The sequence below is a fragment of the Medicago sativa genome, chromosome 3 (genome assembly GCF_051527215.1).
Source record: "Medicago sativa cultivar Bolivia chromosome 3, Bolivia_mono, whole genome shotgun sequence".
In the NCBI taxonomy this organism is placed as follows: domain Eukaryota; kingdom Viridiplantae; phylum Streptophyta; class Magnoliopsida; order Fabales; family Fabaceae; genus Medicago; species Medicago sativa.
In genome coordinates this window covers 51,164,510-51,185,775 of record NC_140751.1, presented here as the reverse complement: position 1 = coordinate 51,185,775, position 21,266 = coordinate 51,164,510, and the positions used below count along the sequence as shown (strand labels likewise).

The window sequence follows — 21,266 nt, the reverse complement described above, 5'->3', positions numbered from 1 at the left end:
TTGAGAGGATATACAATACATATCATGTTTTAATTCATGTGCAATTTGACTTCTTTGTTGATTCAAAAATGATCAAGATAACTCTCACTCGAGAGGATATTTCATTAAGTTCCTAAATCATTGTTCTTGGTTTTTTCGTTTGATTTATCAAATAAAAATATAACCCTTTTCTTTTAAGTGTGGTGTTTTGAACACTCACATGGTTGTTGGACTTTACATTGAAGGATGTGGTGTTTTAAGACACCACCACTGATTGCAACAACAACAACAATCTCAACGTAAGCAGTTACTCTTTATATAACATTAAGAATCCTATCGTTGGAGAATATGATAAAAGATATAGTAGTTATAAGGATTTGTACTCCAAAGTACAAGTATCTGTTGTATCTCAATGTTCTTGAAGTGACATCTCTGTTGATAAGATATGAGAAAATCACTTCTTTGTACTTTGAAGATCTTGGTAGCTTCTGAGAAAAACCAGAGCTAGGTGCATGATCTTCAGTACTCGATGACCTTTTAACATTACATGAAGGGTATATGTACATTCAACTAATAACATTAACACAAGAGGATGACATTATTCTTTCATTTGTCTTATACTATCGTACATGGTCATAGACTCACTATGTAGACAAATTGTTCCTTTATTATTAGTCTTGTTATCATCAAAATATAATATAGAGATATTGTTTTGTGAATCTACGTACGGCTGAAAACCTACACTCAATGTTTATAGCGCCACTATGTAAGAAATGAGATGAGAGAGCAAGAACATTCATCATGAGATATACACCAATGACTCCGTCAATGGGCCATTACTTGAATGAGGAAGCTGAGGGGCGAACGTGAGGGCCATGATCCCCCTCAACGTGGGAAACTCATGAAATACAAACAATTTGTTGAGCAGAATCTAGAATCTTTCTGCAACGCGTTTGGCTAATAGGGATAATTGTAAATGACGCAGTTGAGGATATCAACCGAACCTCAGCTATATATTAGTCGTTTGACTAATATATATATATATATATATACACACACACACACACACACACACACACACACATACATACATACATACATACATACATATATATGTATACATACACACACATATATATGTGTATACATACATACATACATATATATATATATATATATATATATATATATATATATATGTGTGTGTGTGTGTGTGTGTGTGTGTGTGTGTGTCTATATATATATATATATATATATATATATATATATATATATAGGGAGCTAGAAGCCACTCATGAAGTTGTCCTTTAACAATCCACACCTCAAGATGTGATTTCCACTTTTTAGTTATAACTTTGCTAAAAGACACCTTCATAAAAATTAGTTGGTGTCTTTTAACAAATGCTCATAGAATAACTTGCTATAAGACACCTTCATAAAAGGTGTGTGTGTGTGTTTGTGTGTGTGTATATATATATCTTTTATGTCAACTTTGTATTTGTGTTTTTTTTAACAAATTTATAATTGTGATAGTTTTTATTTTATTTCAATATTTTCCTTTTAAAAAAATATTAAAAGGCCAAAAGTATAAACTTTTCGACTTTTTTGACAATAAAAATTCACTTTTGAATATGTGATTTGAGTAAAAGAGTTGAAACGAGTTGTTCGTAAACTTTAAACGAGTCAAACTTGAGTTATAAAGAGGTTTGTTTTGAACTTGATTTGAGTTTTGAGTTAAAATAATTCTTATTCAATCGAGTTGAGCTTAGATGTGTTCGACTCGACTTGACTCCTTTCCGCCTATTTGTTGGCGATCTTTCTTGGAGAAGCCCTAGGTTTTCAACCATCTTGCCTTTCCAAATCCGTGCCTTAATTGGTGACGCTAATGGGTATCTACGGTGGGGATATGAGACTCTCAATCTTCTTGGGGTGGCCTACTCTTCTGGTTGGATCATGGTGTGTTGGTGAATGTTTTGAACTCTGGTGACGACCAATGGGAGGATCATTAGCCACACACATACCTTTTGATGAACTGAAATGTTCTCAAATTCGGCTTGAATGACATCTAAAAGATTCTAGAGAAGGTTATTTGTTTCTTGTCCGTGTTCAATGGAGGGACCTCTTGGATAACCACGTGATGCTCTCTAATATGATATGAACGTTTTGCTTTAATATATAATGGTTATTATTCGATGCTCTGTGCTTTCATTATAATACTTCATCTCTTTTGCTACATCCTATTCATGTGCCCGCGCGTAGGGTTAATATGTATTTACCTCCTCCCATTTGTACAAGTTTTGATCTACGTCTTGAAGATTCTTCTTATAATTTGAAGATTTTTTGATTTTGGATCATCAGTGCATATGACTATGCAAAAAGGCTAATGTAACGAGCTGAGTGTTTAATTAATTATTTTTTCATTATTTTTATTTGTGGTTCAGTTTTTTTAAATAAATAAATATAATAAAATGTCATTATTTATAAACAATCTTATAAAATCTTACATCAAGGAGTCGTATAAAATGTCAAGAAAGGAGTCTGACATACATTTTTTTTTGAAGGAAACATGCTTATAGCATTTCATTGATAATAAGAGTCTCAATACAATTGGGTATTTCATAATAAACGGCGGAACTAGCGGAACACGTGGCCTCACGTGCAAGAGTATGAGCCACCGTGTTGGCTTGTCGCCTAACAAACTCCACCCTAGAGTTAGAAAATAAATTGCGAAACAAAGAACGACAGGAAGAAATGATACACCCAAATTCAGACAAGTCGTTTCGAGTAGACTGGAAGGCATCAACTGTTAACTTAGAGTCTGTTTCAAAGTCCACATTATCAATGACCATATCACTCAACCATTGTAAAGCAGCGTGCAGCCCTAAAGCTTCACCCACATCTACTGAAACAGTACAAGGATATGTAAAAGTCTTAGCCAGAACAAACGTACATTCTGAGTTGCGAACACAGACACCAATACCTGTGCGGTTAAGATGAGAAGAAAAGGCTGCGTCAATGTTACATTTATATCTACCTGACATAGGGGGCTGCCACAATGTTCTATTTCGGTGGTGTGAGGTGGAGGTCCCCATATTCACGGCCAAAGGATGCTGAGAAGGCGAGTGGGATGCAAGAATTTCCGGCGCATTCGCTAGTTGCCAGTCCGTAACCATGTTCCTAGCACACTCTACAACCACCGCACTTGTTTCTGTAACATCTTCCCAAACTTTAAGATTGCGATGTTTCCACAAGCTCCACATAACAGTTGACAGACGTTGAGATAACTCAGCAGACAAATTCTCTAAAAGACAGAAGATAGCATCCGTGGCTGAAGTAGTATGAGTGAGAGCATATTGCACCGAGCTCCAAAGACCGGTCCTGTTCCATACCTGTATAGCAAAAGGACAGTAGAAGAAAACATGCAAAAGATCCTCATGAATGGAGTCACAACTAGAACAATTAGTGGGGCATACGGCACCTTTGTCTAACAGACGAACACGCGTCGGTAAACATCCTCGACACATACGCCAAATTAAATTCTTAACCTTCGGTGGAACTTTAAGGTTCCAAATGCCAGACCAATACCCAGAACGCCATAAATGGGAAGAATCAATTAAATCTGTTACACACAACCTGTAAGCACTACGTACAGAGTAACGTCCGTGCCTTTCTGCTTTCCAAATAAGTCTATCTTCCTCGACCTGAGAAATAAGTGGCGTATGAAGTATTTTATCTGCAATATCCACGCTAAATACCTGTCTAACCACCTGCTCATTCCAGCTTTATCCTGTAAATTCATCAAACTATTAATAGTGAAATTATGGACGAAGTGAGCCCCTGGAATATCACTGCTAATGAACTCCCCATTCGTCAACCAAGGTTCGTTAAGAATGGGAATGGTAGCACCTGAACCTATGCTCCATCGTGCTCCCCCACACACTATAAATCTAGCGCGCATGATGCTACGCCAAACATAGCTCGGATCAACAGTAGCCGTGAGATAGGAACCAGACGGGAAATAGCGAGCTTTAAAAATTCGAGCAACAAGAGAATCCGGATCCGTAATGAATTTCCAACCCTGTTTCCCCAACATAGCTAAATTAAAAGCAGAGAGATCTTTGAAACCCATACCTCCATGAATTTTTGGTGCCGACAGCTTCTCCCATTTCATCCAATGTATCCCTCTTTGCGTTGTTTTACCATTGCCCCACCAAAAAGAATTCATCATCTTTTCAATGGAGTCAATCAAAGTACTAGGTAGCTGAAAAATACTCATCACATAAGTGGGAATAGATTGCAAAACAGACTTTATCATTACCTCACGACCCGCCTTCGAGAGACACTTACCACTCCAGGAATTGATTTTCTGCCAAACTCGATCCTTAATATATGCAAAGGTAGCTTTACGGTCACGACCGATCATAGAAGGTAGGCCCAGATATTTACCTGTACCCAAAACAACCTGAACTCCAAGAATGTCAGTGATAGTGATTTTAAGCTCGTTAGGGACATTACGGCTACAATAGATCTCTGATTTTGGCAAACTGATCGCTTGACCCGAGGCTAACTCATAAGGAGTCTGACATACATGACATATAGTTAATACATGAAAATATTAAAATTAATAGTCTTTTTTTATCCTTAAAAAAAAGACAATTTTAATTTGTCCATTGTGCACAATGAGACTGAATATAAGAGATGATTAAAGTTTAAAGATTAGAATAATCTTTTTCTGTATGTATTTGCAGAGGAATTACGAAACAGATCAAGGCAGGAGAGAGAAGAAAATAAAAAACCGGAAGATGCAATTGAAAAAAAAGATACAAAGGACACAGCTTATTTGATTGCAGCAAAACATGGCATAATCGAAATGATGCGTGCACTTGAATCTAAATTAAAAAGTGTCATCCATGAAACTAATTCAAACAATGAAAATGCATTGCACTTGGCAGTGAAGCATAAACAATCACATGTTGTTGAGGGGCTTTGCAAGAGTTTACCCGTGGAAATCTTTTATAGCTTAAGTCTAGGAGTGGATCACAATGAAAACACCATTTTACACTTGGCTGCATATTCAAGCAAGGACAACGAAAACTCTTGGAAGGTATCTGGTGCGGCCATGCAAATGATGTGGGACATCAAGTGGTATAAGGTACGTATGTTCCTACATACACACATACATACTAGATCAAAAGTCAAAGAACTTTTTTAAAACGACTAAAACTAAAAGTTTGTATATTTAGAGGGGTTAAAAGCATATTTAACTCCTTTATAGTTTCAAACAGTTCATTTATTTCATGTATAAAAATGTAATTTATATAGATATTGAAGGCAAGTGGACAACAAGTTGCGCCACTAATCTTTTTTTTATTAGAAAACGAATTATCTTAAATACAAAGTTTATAGACCTAGGTGACACAACATTGTTATATGCATGACCCTTTAAACTATTTGTAGAAGGTCAACAATATATAGTTCTAGAAAGACAAAAGTGTCAAACGTAAATGATGTAAAAACATGTTGATTGTTAGAACACGTTTTCTCATGTTTGACTCATTTGCTTAAAGTGCATTAGAGAGCTGCTTGTCCCACAATAAAAATCATGGTCACCAATTCCATGAGAGAGATGACCCCATTTGATATGAATTGTACTTATCATACATTTAAAAAATATAGACTAAAGATCACACTAAGAATATTTAATTAATTTCTATATTGATTATGTAAAAAAAGGTTAAATATTAATGAAAAACTCAGTATATATTGGGTTTTTAAATAGAGCAACTATATCAATATATTTTTGGTCAATAAGAGTAGTGTCAGATCCAGCATTTAACTTTACTTATCCATCTAATAAATAATCTTTACTCATGTATCTCTTTAAAACTAGCTAGCGTTAACATTTTTATGTTTTATCTATGTGAATGGTAATTGTATAGTACATTAAAGGACTAGAACCAGAGCATTTCACTCATAGAAGCAACAAAGATGGCAAAACACCAAGTGAAATATTTAAGGAGGAACGCAAAGATCTTCTACAAAATAGCACTCAGTGGTTAATAAAAACAACACAATCATGCTCAGCTGTAGCAGCAATCGTTGCCGGCATCTCCTTCGCAACATTAAGCAGTGTCCCCGGAGGCAATAAGGAAACAGGGAAATCATCATCAGAAGAACGAAGACTTCGATAGAAACTTGCCACTGAAGCTCCTTATTGGCCTAAGTTCTGTCTTCGTATCCATTGTTGCCGTGTTTGTTTCTTTCTGTACCGGCCATTTCCTTACGCTCTCGGATAAATATACCATGGGTGGTATCTTATTTTATATATATGTTCTCATTTGCTTGCCTATCACACTCTATGCACTTGTTCAGTTTCGGTTGTATGTCGATCTTGTTAAAGTTCTTTGGAAGAAGGTGCCACCACCAAATATTAAGGGTGTTAAGTTGTAGAGGTGTTTATTTTATTGTATTGCTGTGTGGATTGAAACTTATGAGTTTGGATTGTACTTGAATAATGTGTCTTGTGTGTTTAATATGTTTAGAGTATTGGCCTGGTGTGGTGTGAATGTTGTGTGATTTGACTCTATTTGTATCATTATAAGGTGTGATAAGAATGATATGAATTTTCTATTGCTTCATCCCATATCTCATAACTAAATTATGAATTTTGTTTTTGGAGAGTGACGTGGGTGGAGAGAGATTGGAGGAGTGGCAGAAAATATGTATAGCCTATCATAAAATTTGTCTTAGTTGATCAATGGTTCAAATGATGAAAATTTTAGTGTTCAATCATGAATCACTAGATACAAATTATAGCATATCATCAATAACAAAGAAAGAACAAGAGATTGTGTACCTCTGAATTAGGTTGATGAGGATAACCGTAGACAACGCTGACAACTATGAGAGGGGTAACTACCCTCATTCCGTCTAGCTCTAGGTTTTCACCATGACATTCAGAATAATTAACCGTCTAATGGGATGACGTTTAAATAGCTAAACGGCTGAGGGCAGGGACCTCTCATTGGGCTTATCTAAATGGTCCAACCCATCACGGTCCATTTAGTTACAAAAGCCCAATCACTCAAATTCATCATATAATTAGTGCTTAACACAATAGACCATAATTTATATTATGACACCGACTTATAATAATTGATTATTGTCAATCCATAATTGATTAATTAAATAATTAATCCAACAATCTCCCACTTGGATGACAATACTCAATTACTGAAAGAATAAAAAATTCACTTGTCATAAAGAATTTAAAATTTAAAATTACATGTATGGTCAAAGCACTAATCATTCAAAAGAGAAGTAAGCTTTAATGCTGCAGAAATTGAATCCGATAGGGAAAACAAATCATACAGATCAAAGACTCACTTTTCTAACAAATGATGAATCTATAGTGACACGCTTGAATTAAAAAGAATATGTCACTAAATAGCCCAAGCATTTTAAAAAATGCTGTAACAAACTCCCACTAACCCAAAATAACATAGACTTAATCAAATCATTATGAGTTACAATACTCATATATATAAGTCTGTGGTTAGTGGTTCAGCCAATGAGTTTTCAATATTACAGAAGTCATATACCCACATAGGTACACGAATAGTAATTACTTATAGGGATAGCCTATTAAGAGAGTGTAATTACATATAGTCAAAATCAATAAATGTTCTACGACATTCAATTAATCCAAGTTTTATAAAAAAACGTGACTATGAAAATCCATAAAAGCAAAATAGGAAATCAATAATCCCCAAATTGGATTAACATAGACACTTAGTTTAAAGAAAAAAATGTGGATTAATGTGGCCACTAGAATGTCAATAACAAAAGAACATTTATGATTATCTCAAATTATAAGTACCACAAAAACACAATATCATACTCGATAGGAGTATTGATATTATACATTGTACTTACTATTTATGACCTCATAAAATGTGGAATGTTGGTAAAACAGAAGCACAATGTATATTTGCATGCCAAGAAATTATTGTGCATATTCCAACAAAATTGACTTAAGCATCCAATTATGATGCTCATTGAGATCGATAGAATTTTAACATATATCTCAATATAATAGAATGAGACTAAAGTTTAAAGTCTCTTAAGTTATGCCATATTTTATAGTGTGCACAAGAGTATATGGCAATAACAACAATAATATTCTGTACACATTTCTCTTGATCTCACATATATATATAAACAAGAGTGAGATTTCTCATTTGAGCTCATAATATATAATATTGTGTACACACTCCCACTGATCCCACATATATATAAACAAGAGTAAGTGGAATTCTCATTAGTGATCACTGATATAAAATATTATAATAATGTAATATTCAACAGTGGGATACTCAATTACTAGTGCAAGATCATCAACATAAGTGGTTATATAATTTTAGCCAATAGAGTTTCATGAACTCAACCACATATTTTGCACATGAGCATAGCAGAATTATTAACACAAGTGGTAACTCAAGGATAATATAAAACCCCTTAAATACATATTTTATCAATGGCATATATCATCAAGAATTGAGTTTCATAGTTAACCACATATTCTGCATTTACAATTAAGGAGAACGTAAATTTTCATTTAAGAATTTTATAACACAAGATCTCCTTTTCACAATTAAAATTCCACAGAATTTTATAAACATAGTAACCGTTATATGACAGAGTATGATGATTATATAAAAATTTATCATCATATGAGTGAGATGAGTCTCTAAAAATAGGATATAAGACTCTATTCACAATTTTAATAACTCACTCAAAACTCAAACGCTACAATTATACTTACATAAATTTGAGAAACAATTAGGTTACAAGCAGCGGAAATACACAAGACTTATATTTTATTATTATTGAGGATATAAGAGAAAATAGTCATAAGCTTCCATAAGTATTAAAGAATAGCAATAACATAATTAATATCTTCAATATAAGTCTCTATTTCATATCTAAAATATGAAAACAAACTAAAATATGAAAACAAATAAATATATTTGTTTATGAGATATAGTTAGTTGACATGTAGAATTTTTCTCACTTATGTTAAGTAATGTCATACCGATAGGGTATGTCCATCACGTTACAGAATACATAGCAATGATTCTCCCACTTGATAGAGAATAGACAATGATAGTTGAATTAAAAAGGTTTGAAAGATATTTTAAATAAAATATTCAACTATTTCTCTATCACAAAATGATAAGTTAAGTAACGTCACACCGATAGGGTATGTCCGTCACTCACATAACAAAGGGATAGTAGCAATCCGATATATTATATATATATATATATATATATATATATATATATATATATATATATAAACACATTTAGGTAGAAATTTAATTCAAAATGTAATAATATTGGATTGCAAAATTTATACAATTTTCTACATGTCTTTTAACAAAGTAACTTACTTATATTAATCTCATTCAAGGATCTTAACGATAATAAGTAAGAACTATATCATCACAATGTACCATTCTTATGTCTTACAAAATTTAAACATTGATTGAGTATTCTAATTATAATTGACATAAGTATAAACATTTTAGGTACATTGAATAATAACAATTATATTAATAACAACACACCGATAGGGTATGACTGTTACCAATATAATGTTAATCTATTTAACAAAATTTGCATAATTGTACCCACGATAGGTGAGATTACAATTATACAAATAAATAATGTTTATGCTTAAGAGAATATGATACAATAATATCATGCATAAACAATTATACTTAAATTTACTCATCTTCGGTCATATTCAAATGATAGAAAAATGCGCTTAACAATATTTTAAATTAGCACATCATAAATATGACTTTAGAATTTCTTTTATATGAAGTAGTATAATAACAAAAATTGTTATTTGTAATAGAAGTGTGTCAAATAGTTTTCTAATTTATCCAGAAAAGAACTCTTAGAATAAAATTTTTCAATACTCCCACTATAAATTAGAAAAAAACACAAATACAAAACGGAGCATTATAGTAAGGAAATAGTATATAACAACAGAGTTCTGTTTAGAATATTCTGAAAAAGGATTTCACTTCTATATAGGATATCATAATTGCACAACAAAAGAGAAGAAGAACTAAATTTCTTCATATGTGCAATAATAGGCAATAAGTCACAAGAGGATAAAATAATTAAATAACAACTTACCTCGCAGAGTGTGACGTTCATCCTTATACTTAGAGCCACTGAATTTTGATGACTTAACGAGAATATCTTATAATATAGTCATCTCAAAATAATCATGAATAGAGAATAAGTCATTATAACTAAACATATATAAGACTCTAATTATAAATCAATATGATTTATATAAGAACTTAGATATAAGGACGATACATATTTTAAAAATTGCCTCAATTCTCAATAAGTTGTTTTGATAATAGTTAACAGATAAACAACAAAGAGGCGTACAAACTTTAATTCATAATTAGAATTTTAGCATAAAAAATGCAACAATGCATTATTCACTATATATAAAATATATATTTTAATATTATTATGATCCAAATATTTAATTACAGCAAGACACATAATTATGTTTGTCACAAAATTTAGAGTAATAAACTACGAGTCTAGATTAGAGAGTATAATAGAAAGCATAATGTATATTAAAGAGAAATATGTCAATTTTAGATTCAATTAATATAAATGACATATATAATATACAACTTACTATACTCATTTTGAAAACGAAATATTATTAAGACCCTTTAAATCAATTTGTGACAAGAATCAGGAACAAGTGTCTAAGTTCAAATATGTCGCCAAAAGAATGATCAATTAGTGAACTTTGGATCTTTATGCTAAGACAATATGAATTAAAGAATATATTAAATTCAATAGTTTAAGCTCAAATATTGAGAATATATGTTTTGAAGAGAAATTATCCTCAACGATCCTTTTAAGATTTGACAAAATTTTGAAACCCACAAATCAAGAATATATATAGTATAATAGTAAAGTTGTTCTTGACAAGACAAATAATTTTGAGGTTATCAACAAATCTCAAAATATATATAGAATATATGATGCAAGAATATAAGTTTGAGTCTAAGAATTTTCACAATCGTAACACTTTAAAACTAATTCACATAAGTGTTATTACCATAAAAGAATATTTTCTCATAGGATATTATAGACTCAAATCTAATGAATATATGATTTAAAAGGTATATGATTCTCATATCAATTTACATCAAAAAATTAGAAATTTAAATCCCAAATTTTAAGGGTATAACATAAATCAAATCTTCCGAATATTTTGGGTACAAGAGAAATTATATTATTATCCCAAAATAATATAATATTTACTAGTTAATTAGGGATATAAAATTCCTCATTGACACATCAATCTCAAGTTTGAGAGAGTGAGATTTCTCAACAAAAAAAAAAAGGGTCAAACAAGAATAAGGAATATTCATATAATTTTCGCACAAAAATTGTGAGAATATAATTTAATTATCCCCAAATAATAACATATAAAACATCTTCGGGGTCATAAAATTCCAAAATATTTACCAACATGTGTAGAATAATAAGTAACCATTATTTGGTAAATAATACATGAAATTTGGAATTTTCTAGCCCCATAAAGCTGAAGCGCGCGTGGCTATTAGCAAGTTGTTGTTTTTTTTTTTTTTAAATATATAAATAAACTGTCTTCTTCGCCCGGAAAAAAGAAACGGGTCGTTTTGACCCGCGATTTGACCCGCACTGATCCTAGCGCTATTCTCAACGAAATTCATCAATTTTTATATCGATTTGATCGAAATTGGGAGAAGGGAAGAACCCATGTATCGATTTTGAGGAATATCGACCCATTCACAGAATGAAAATTAGGGTTCATAGCAAAATTTAGATTCAAATTCGATTGGAATTGGGTTTGCTTTGGAAACAATCGATTTAGAGAATTCCTCATTCGATTTCATGAATCATTAATACAATAGTGAGAAATCTTGGATTGTAAATGGGGTTCATGGTTTAAATTGAAGATGACTTGTTTATATGATAGAAAACATGGTTTACCACTATATAATTTGAACCATAGCATAGAACAAAACAAATTTGGTACACAACACAGTGGCGTACGTACAACATGCATAGAACCCAAAAAACAATTTGGCAATTTGGATAGAGAATTAAAACCATACGATAGGGTTGGTAAATTTGCACAACAACTAACAATACAAGGGATGCATGTTACGATTGAAAAGTATAGCCATAAAGTGTATCTATTTGGCTCTGATACCAATTGATGAAAATTTTAGTGTTCAGTCATGAATCACTAGATACAAATTATAGCATATTATCAATAACAAAGAAAGAACAAGAGATTGTGTACCTTTGAATTAGGTTGATGAGGATAACCGTAGACAACGCTGACAACTATGAGAGGGGTAACTACCCTCATTCCGTCTAGCTCTAGGTTTTCACCATGACATTCAGAATAATTAACCGTCTAATGGGATGACGTTTAAATAGCTAAACGGCTGAGGGCAGGGACCTCTCATTGGGCTTATCTAAATGGTCCAACCCATCACGGTCCATTTAGTTACAAAAGCCCAATCACTCAAATTCATCATATAATTAGTGCTTAACACAATAGACCATAATTTATATTATGACACCGACTTATAATAATTGATTATTGTCAATCCATAATTGATTAATTAAATAATTAATCCAACATCAAATTGATGAGTTTAAGATGAACTAATCTTTTCATTTCTCCAAACTATACGAACCCACAAAGACAATGAAGTGGACTTGTCCATCAACGATTGAAGTTATGTTCAAATCCTTTACTTTCACTTTGAGCCACCAATACTCTTGAATTTTGATCAATTAATGATCAAAATTTCAACATTGATTTCGTTATAAACATATTTTGGCTTCACATTGGCAACCTATAAACCACAAAATTGATAGAATTGAGCAATGTTGTTACTTGAGATGGCACAAAAAATACCTAACCAATTCAAAGTGACACCTTTTTTTTAGAGACAAATCACAATCAAACAAAATGTAATTTAAATTTTCCTCAATACTACAATCATCAATGCACAGACATGAATCTCAATTTAAAATCCCACGGTTAAATAAATTACCCTTCTTCAAAAATATCTTTAAAATAAAAGACCAAATAATCACTTTAGTACCTGACTCTGCACCTCACTGTCACAAAGGTCTATATGACTCGGGATTAAATACAAAGAAGTCTCTGACTCTGCACTTCCGTTATCACTTTAGCCCTGACGTTAAATAATTATGTTAAGTGATGTTGTGACACATGTTTTACGATGACATGCCATTTGATGTGTCACATGGATTAAAGTTAAAATAGAAAATAGTCACTTTGGCATATCCCCAAATTAAATTTCAATTCCCTAAACGTCATATAATTCTATCTTTTTTTTCAAAATTGTTTTTTTTTTTTTAACTTATGAAGGTGTAACATTGACGCTTACTTTTTTTTGTTCAGTTTAATTGTGCGGGTAATGAATAATTTGTTTCTGTCTCAAAGATGAGTTAAATTTGTTTATGGGAGCTAATTAGACTCTTTGCTTCCAAGACATTCTTGACTCTTGATATTAGGATTGGTGAAGGTTATGGTCTAAAAGCAGCAACTGAGTGGTGATTAGTATGAAAAATGTTAATTTTAAAATGTATATTAAGTTGGTAGTAGATGCGTTGAAATACACTCATAAATACTTATAATCATATATCTCTCTCTTTAGTTGTTCAGTGTATAGACGGCTTATTCGTATGTGTTGATGAGATTAAGGCGAATGTATGTTCTCCTTCTTTTATTAATTTTTCTTGGTATATTGACGAAATAGCAAACCTATTATAAACTCACCGTCTTTTATTACCTTTATCTTGCTTATATATGATCAACTTCGAGAAAGAAAAAAAAACTCTGTTCCTGTTTATAAGTAGAAATGAAACAAAGAATATAGATGTATTTAGTATAAATAAATTTAAAAAAAAATATCAATGATCGGGGATTAAAGTGATAATTTGTACCATATTATCACTTAACAGAATTATTTAACGTCAGGGACTAAAGTGATGACGGAAGTGCAGAGTCAAGGAATTTTTTGTATTTAATCCTAAACCAGTGACCTTTGTGAGAGCGAGTTGCAGAGTCAGAGACTAAATAATTATTTGCTCTAAAATAAATCACCCTTAGTTGGTATCATGTTATGTAAGAATCTTTATGAAAATAAGGACATCTTCAAAGGAACAATTTTGTTCCAAACCTATGTTGACATTGAGATCTTTTTCTCTAAACCTTGAGATAATAACTTGTAAGCAACATTGACAACGTAATTCTTGTTGTGAATTGACCTCGAGAACCACATGTTAGATACATAACATGCAACTGAAAATTATCCACCAAAGCACAACAATCAAGCACCAAATATTGTTCTTAAACAAAAAGTTATCTTTTCCACCTCCATCACACTTCGACGATCAAGTCAGTAAGCGTTTTGGGTGATAGAGGTATCTAGGGTGAAAAATGAGTGTACCTGAATCAATTCCTTGAGTAAGCCTTTACCGGGTAGGTTAAGGATTTTGGTCCTTGTCCCTGAGGGATACTTGAAGGAGATTATGGAAAGTCACCAATAGATCTGGCCTGGATAATCCATATCTTTTTTTTTTTACGGGGCCTTGATCCAGTGATATTTAGAACAAGAAAGGGGGGCTGAATTGAGTTGGATTTTTCAAACTTTTACCAAGTGTTTGTGAAAACGATTCAGAGTCTGAAGCAAAACAGTGTTTGTTCATAGCGTTAAACAGAGTTAAATGTAGCGGTATAAAATCAAACAAACGCGCGCGCACACACACACACACACACACACACACACACACAGAGAGAGAGAGAGAGAGAGAGAGAGAGAGAGAGAGAGGGAATTAGAGAGAGAGAGAGAGAGCAGGGCAATTATACGGGTTCCTACTACAAACCGAGAGTAGTCCGGTCCCTTGCACTTCAGAGGAATTTCCATTATAATCTTACATATTACAAGTTGCTCAATCACATAAGCAAGAGACTTCATTTGCACAATCACACAAGAAAGAGACTTATATGGCTCATTCACTCAAGAAAGAGACTTCTACAATCTAACTTAGTCAAGTAAAAAGTTTGTTGGAGTTTACACTTGATATACAACTATAGGTGTAATACAATAAAGTTCAAATGGACTCTGACACTAAAAAATTTCTAAGAAATTTTTTAAGTGCTTGTGCGCTATTAATTTTGATAGAGTAAGAGCACTTGTAAACTTCAGAGTATTATATTTGTTCTTAAACTGCTCAGGTCCTTATATAGGATATATTATGAGAGTCGTTGTTGAAGAGTGTCAGCTCATCAAAAGGCTGATGTTGTTGTGTAGTCATTCGAAATTCCTTTGCTTCAAATAGAATCTGTTGCATTCTCTTTGTCTTTGAATTTCTTTGTTTGTTTCTACACGTGGTCTGAAGAAAACAAAATGCACTACTCATAGTCAGATAGTGACATTCCTTCATAAGACAACAAACTAGTTCAGAGTCTTCAACTTCTCATGTCACCTTCAAAGGCTTCATTTCTTCATCGATATCATTAATAAATAAATAAATATATATATATATATATATATATATATATATATATATTCCTAATCCCAATAGATCAAACATGTAATCATACTTATATCTAATCCTAATTAACATTGCTAATGATTTTGCAAACCCTAAACCTAATTAGTTTTGGCGCCAAGTAATGTTGGCCGTTGATTTCCATCATAACATATCTCCACACATTCCATTAAATATATCAGACTAGGCATGGCAATGGGTACGGGTGGGGACGGGTATTACCTTCCCCATCCCCATACCCTATTCTCAAAAACTTACCCGTTACCCTACCCATACCCAACGGGGATGAGAAATTGAATCCCATCCCCGTCCCCGACGGGTTCGGGGATCCCATCCCCATCCCCGTACCCATAGTGAATATTTTTTAATAAAAAAATTATCAAACCAATAGTACCAGAAACAAAGAAAAAAACCCCCAAAGCAATACCATCAGTAGAATGCTCAACAGCAATACCAAATAACAACATCAATAATGATTTCTTTTTGTTTAAAGATGTATCTGACTACAATATTGTTTGTCACAAAATTATGAATGAAAATGAGGAACAAATAAATTGTATCTATATCCCCCACCATTAAAGGGGAAAAGAAGAGAATAGTGAAAGTAAGGAAAGAAAACAATTTAGTTTATACAGAGCCGTAGTTGGTTCCCATGGAGCAAATACACCTTGAAGTACAACTCCATCTGGAAACTGAATCCTAATAATAGTTCTTGTGTATCTCCTCTTCGCAGCTTTAGCTTGCTTTTCTTTAAGTGACTTTGGGATTAAAAGCTGAGACTCTTCAATCTTTTTTCTCCTTAACTCAGCTTCTCTTCTCACCTCTTCAGCCGAACGTTTGTAGAAGGAATCTTGTAGCTCAATTCTAGCTGCAACACTTTCAGAGACAGCAAAGAAGACCTTTACCTGAAAGAGGTAAATTTGAATCAGAAAAGATAGACATAATCAATCTAAAGAACTAAGTAGTATATATTTCATAAAGTACTTAAGTGGCAAACTATCAAGAAAGCCAATGAGTCATTGAGAGAATGGAATGAATGAAATGAGCAGCACTGCGCGTTGAGAGAGAATGCAGAACAGAAAGCAATTTCGGCCGCTGGACTGGAGGAATGAAATAGATCTAGGGTTTTGTTCTTGTGTTTCTATTTATATAAAAAAAAGGGGTAAAAAAGTAATTTTATACATTCGGGTAGGGTATGGGTATGGGTTCGGGGTGGGTACCTATATACCCGTTACCCGTCCCATACCCGTGTTTTGGAATCGGGGAAAACCCATACCCATACCCAAACCCAGTCAAAGCGGGGAAAACCCGTCAACTTTGGGTGGGTATGGGCGGGTACCCACGGGGACGGGTATTGTTGCCATGCCTATATCAGACCCTTATGGCCATATCTCACTTGCTTTGGGTGCCAACTGCATCACAGCCGTTAATCTATGTCCCTAATCGATCAACGTTCCTTCAAATTTGAATGAGATTTTCTCGCCCCATCATTTTGTATGTTTCCAAAGCCATATTATAATTATTCCAATGCACCATTTCATTCACCAAATAAGTCTTTTATATTTCCAACACGCATCTCAATTAGCTTTAGGATCTGAATGGTGCTGCATAACTATCTCATATCATTGGAAACATGTACCCATCTCATCCTCTTCACTCTCCAAGGAAAAAAATCAGCGTGTACATTCTCTCTCTCAACATAGCCCACACCTTCTCTCAGTTGATTCTTCATTAACCTTCTTGAATGTTCTCTACTTCTCTGCCTCTCTCCGTTTTTTCCTCCTTATCTTTTCAAAGATTACTCTCATCACTCTTTACATCCAATTTCCTTCTTCAATTCAATTCATTGCTGGCTGTTAAGTGAAAGGGTCCTGAAAAATAGCTTAGGTTATTACCACTAATTGGCTACTTTTTGTTTTATTTTCCTTTTTTGTAATTTGTTTCAACTAATGGAAGCTGTTGTTTTCGTTTTTCAGAATTCTTTTCTTACAAAGGGATGATGGAAGGTTTATTTCTATAATAGCGACAACTCGATGACTGCATTATAGGATGGATAGGCCAAAGGTAAACAATGGTTGTTTAACTATTCTTAATTATGTCTTTAATTGGTTTTTATTTTGAATACGAACAACTCATTATAGTTCAATACATTGAATCATTCATTTTGGTTTTTAAAGTGACAGATTTTTATTTTATGGCTAAAATAGATTATTTACATACATATTTTGTTAAGTGCAATCTAATAGACATTATTTTGGCTGAGTAGGTAGAGTAGAATATCGAAGTGTTAGCGTGACGGTGGTATCTTGAAAGAGTTAGTTTTGTGCATAATTTAGAGTTGTTATTTTGGAAATCTATTGTGTTTTCCCAGGTATTATGGCCTATGAACTGTTGTTGTACAACAGAGTTTTCTGTTGACATAGATGAATTTATTTTTTTCTTGGATTTTGATCCGTCTCCACTTGATCCAGTTGCAGCTTAGCGGCTTTTATTCTACTATTTGCTCTGGTCTGCAAGTTCTATAGTTCAGAAAAATTATTTTTAAATTATATTTATGTTGGTTGTTTGTTTGATGTCACTGTGGTTGCAGGTTGCAATCCTATGTTATTTTTTCCCCTTATTTTATGGATAGTGGTGTGGCTAGGTTTGAATTCATACGCTGAAGATGATGAAGAGTGATGCTTTGATGAGAAGATGAAATTTGGACAGGTTTCTTTTCCCTCCACGTATTTATTTTTGTTGTTATGATTTCGTTTTTTGATCATTTTGTCTCATTTTGTTGTGAGTTTATGTTAGGCATTTTATTTTGTCTCATTCTGTTTTTGGTAGGCAAATTCAACATTGTGAAGCTTGAAAGAAGAATGACTATATATGCAGCTTGAAAGAAAAAAGATACAATTGGAAAATAAAAGAAGAATTATATCATATATTTTAGGCTTTATGTGTAGTTCGTGAGATTGATACCGATGTCCGCAAAATTTTATGTAAAGTTTCTAAACCTTTGCTCTTTAATCATTATGTCAACTATTTCTAAATCTTTGCTCTTTAAACTTTTTGTTTTTCTACTACTTCGTTAGTTATTTCATCTATTTCTTGCTTCATTTCCTCTATTTCATGCTTCTGATTGAGTATCATCCTATTTTTGTTGAATTATGCATTAGCCTTAGTTAGCATAGCTCCAAAATATATGCTTATGGAATGTGTTTCTTTATTTTCATATCCAGATGTGTGCTTAACTATTTAGAGCTGGTTGAAGGTAATTTTCTGCATAATTTGGAGCGAGATCGAGGTGATTTTCTGCATAATTTAGAGCTGGTTTTCGGCATGTGGACTAAGGTAGTGCAGCAGCAGTGTTTTGGTATTGCAGCTGCTACGTAGTGGCATTTTTTCCTCCCCGTGTTCTGATTTTTTCTCTTTGTGTTCCAGCTGCACCGTATCGGTTTTATTTTCTTCTCTTTGCCTTTGTCTTCATGCGTTTTGGCTCAATTTACAAAAAATTATTGTCTTTTTAACTGGCTGTTTGTATTGTTCTCCTGTTGCTTTTTCCAGAATAGGTTGTTGTAGTTTGGCTCTTTAGTGTAGTTGATTTTGCTTTGTTTTCTTTGGGATTGTTTCTTATGTTCTCTTGGTTCTTATTTTCTTGGGTTTCTATTACTGCTACTTCATAACTACTGTATTTCATGTTGTCTTTTTATATTGTTCATTTAAATTTTATGTAGTGTCAACTATAGGTAATCCTTAGTGGGTTAATTGTTGTGAGCAACACATCAAGAAAGCAAATTTAGGACATAGTACATGGCCATTGAAGAACTGCTTGGGGCTGCTAATTGCATGCTTAATTTGTGAGTATAAGTTTGGAACTATTTGTTGATTGTAATTTTATCAGTGTAAGTCAACTGATAAAGGTTAATCAATAATCACTCTCTTTCGTCTACAATATTTTTTTAAAAGTCTACAATTTTTTTCTCTGTTATAAAGGTTATTCATCCCTTCATAGATTTATCAAAGATCATATGCTATGGATTTTGAACAACTCAGTTGGACCAAGCATGGCTCATTCCATATCAATTTAAGACTACAAGTGTCTTTTATTTTTCTATGCTTAATTGAAATAAATGTGCCCCTGTTGGTAGTTATTTTAAATGTTGTAGAAATGTGAAATTGAACAGCAAGAAGACAATTTATCAATCTAACAATTAAAGTCTTTGTAAAATCAAGGATCAAATATTCTGCAGCGCGCTATAAATGTATGTTGATTGCAAGTTGCAACTATATCAGTTTGTTTTGAGTTGTAAGTAAAAAGTAAATATTGGGATTTTGAGTATATTTTGGCCATTTTGATCAATTTGTAAGGTATCAACCACTGTTTGAAAGTTCTTTCTTTGCTTGGTTTTATGATTTTTCAAGGAGCATTACTTTGTGTAGCTAATTTAGATTGATTTTGTATATCGAATCGTTGATAGAGCTATTCATTTGTTGCACATGATTTGGCAGATGTGGCGTGTATTTATATACGTTTCGGACTGGTGTGGCGCCAACATGCCTTGAAAATTATAGGTATCTCAACCAAGAATATGCATAAAGGAATTGGAAGCGCTAAACACTTCAACAGACAAGAAAGTACACTTTATGGCATATGTTGATGGAAGTGGTAGAGATTTGATGAACGTTAAAACAACTTAGGGGACTGATGTTGATATTTACTATAACAAAGGTTTGAAGTATGGCAATTTGTGAAAAGTTGTAATGAGTATTGTAATTGGTAGTGTTGGCACAATTATGCTGTCTCCATACTTCTTTCATTAGTAATGTTAATTTTTCATTAAATAGCCAGGTTTGAATGCAAACTTGATTATTTATTTACAATCAAACAAACGCAAACTCACAAGGATGATGTAAACAGAAAGCTTCATAAGAAATCTCTAAAGTGTATGATTTTTGGGATTTGATATTCTTGCATCCAACATCCACTCTACAAAGATAACTCTAAAAGTTGGATCTACTAACTTGATGATAAAAAGTCAATTTTTTTAGAAAACAAAAAGCCTTAACGCTAGCTTCTATCCAAACCTACCAACTCTTCAAACTCAGTTAGATAAAAATTTAGAGTGAGATTTCACAATCTGAACTTCTATCGAATTATGGATCATGTTATTTACTATACATTGTTTTTGAATTGTATTCTTAACGGTAATTTTATCTATATCAATTCATGACAGTAATATATTTTACATATATCTCGCCCGTACGACGCACGGGTGTGTGATCTAAGGACATAAAATATTGAATCGTTTTGTTTTCAATGTAATAGATCGTATTGCAATATATTATCTTCTCCATTGTTAATGTCCCGGGCGGTAGCACGGGTAAAAGTACTAGTTACATCAATATAAGAGAACACATTTTAACAAAGATTAATCACAATTTATAAACTACAATCAAATTTATAGTTATAACAACACAAAAGAATACAATATAACAAGGATTCATTATAAGAATAAATAAAAACACCGGAGGTTAAAGACTTATCGCTACCTACATGAATATACTACCCTTAGATAGAAGAAAACTCCCACGGTTAAATAAAT

At 32.8% G+C, this 21,266-nt stretch overlaps 1 protein-coding gene, 2 long non-coding RNA genes and 1 pseudogene across 4 annotated transcripts; 2 read left to right on the top strand and 2 right to left on the bottom strand.

Annotated features, from left to right (window-relative positions):
* Positions 1-2,549: 2,549 nt before the first annotated feature.
* Positions 2,550-3,503, bottom strand: LOC146938107 (uncharacterized). The gene has a single exon (XM_085749586.1). It carries the CDS (start codon positions 3,501-3,503, stop codon positions 2,550-2,552), a length of 954 nt encoding a protein of 317 aa, XP_085605712.1.
* Positions 3,504-4,782: 1,279 nt separating this feature from the next.
* On the top strand, positions 4,783-6,617 carry LOC146938106 (uncharacterized; annotated as a pseudogene).
* Positions 6,618-16,412: 9,795 nt separating this feature from the next.
* LOC146938105 (uncharacterized) lies at positions 16,413-16,800 on the bottom strand. The gene is made up of 2 exons (XR_015031127.1): positions 16,663-16,800; positions 16,413-16,583 (listed from the first exon to the last, which is right to left on the bottom strand). It is a non-coding gene; the product is annotated as an uncharacterized LOC146938105 (long non-coding RNA).
* Positions 16,801-17,224: 424 nt separating this feature from the next.
* LOC146938104 (uncharacterized) lies at positions 17,225-20,505 on the top strand. 2 transcript variants are annotated; one of them, XR_015031126.1, is made up of 6 exons: positions 17,225-17,565; positions 17,655-17,742; positions 18,269-18,387; positions 18,508-18,662; positions 18,903-19,036; positions 20,173-20,505. It is a non-coding gene; the product is annotated as an uncharacterized LOC146938104 (long non-coding RNA). The 2 variants fall into 2 exon arrangements; XR_015031125.1 differs by having other exon boundaries at positions 18,903-19,925.
* Positions 20,506-21,266: the final 761 nt, after the last annotated feature.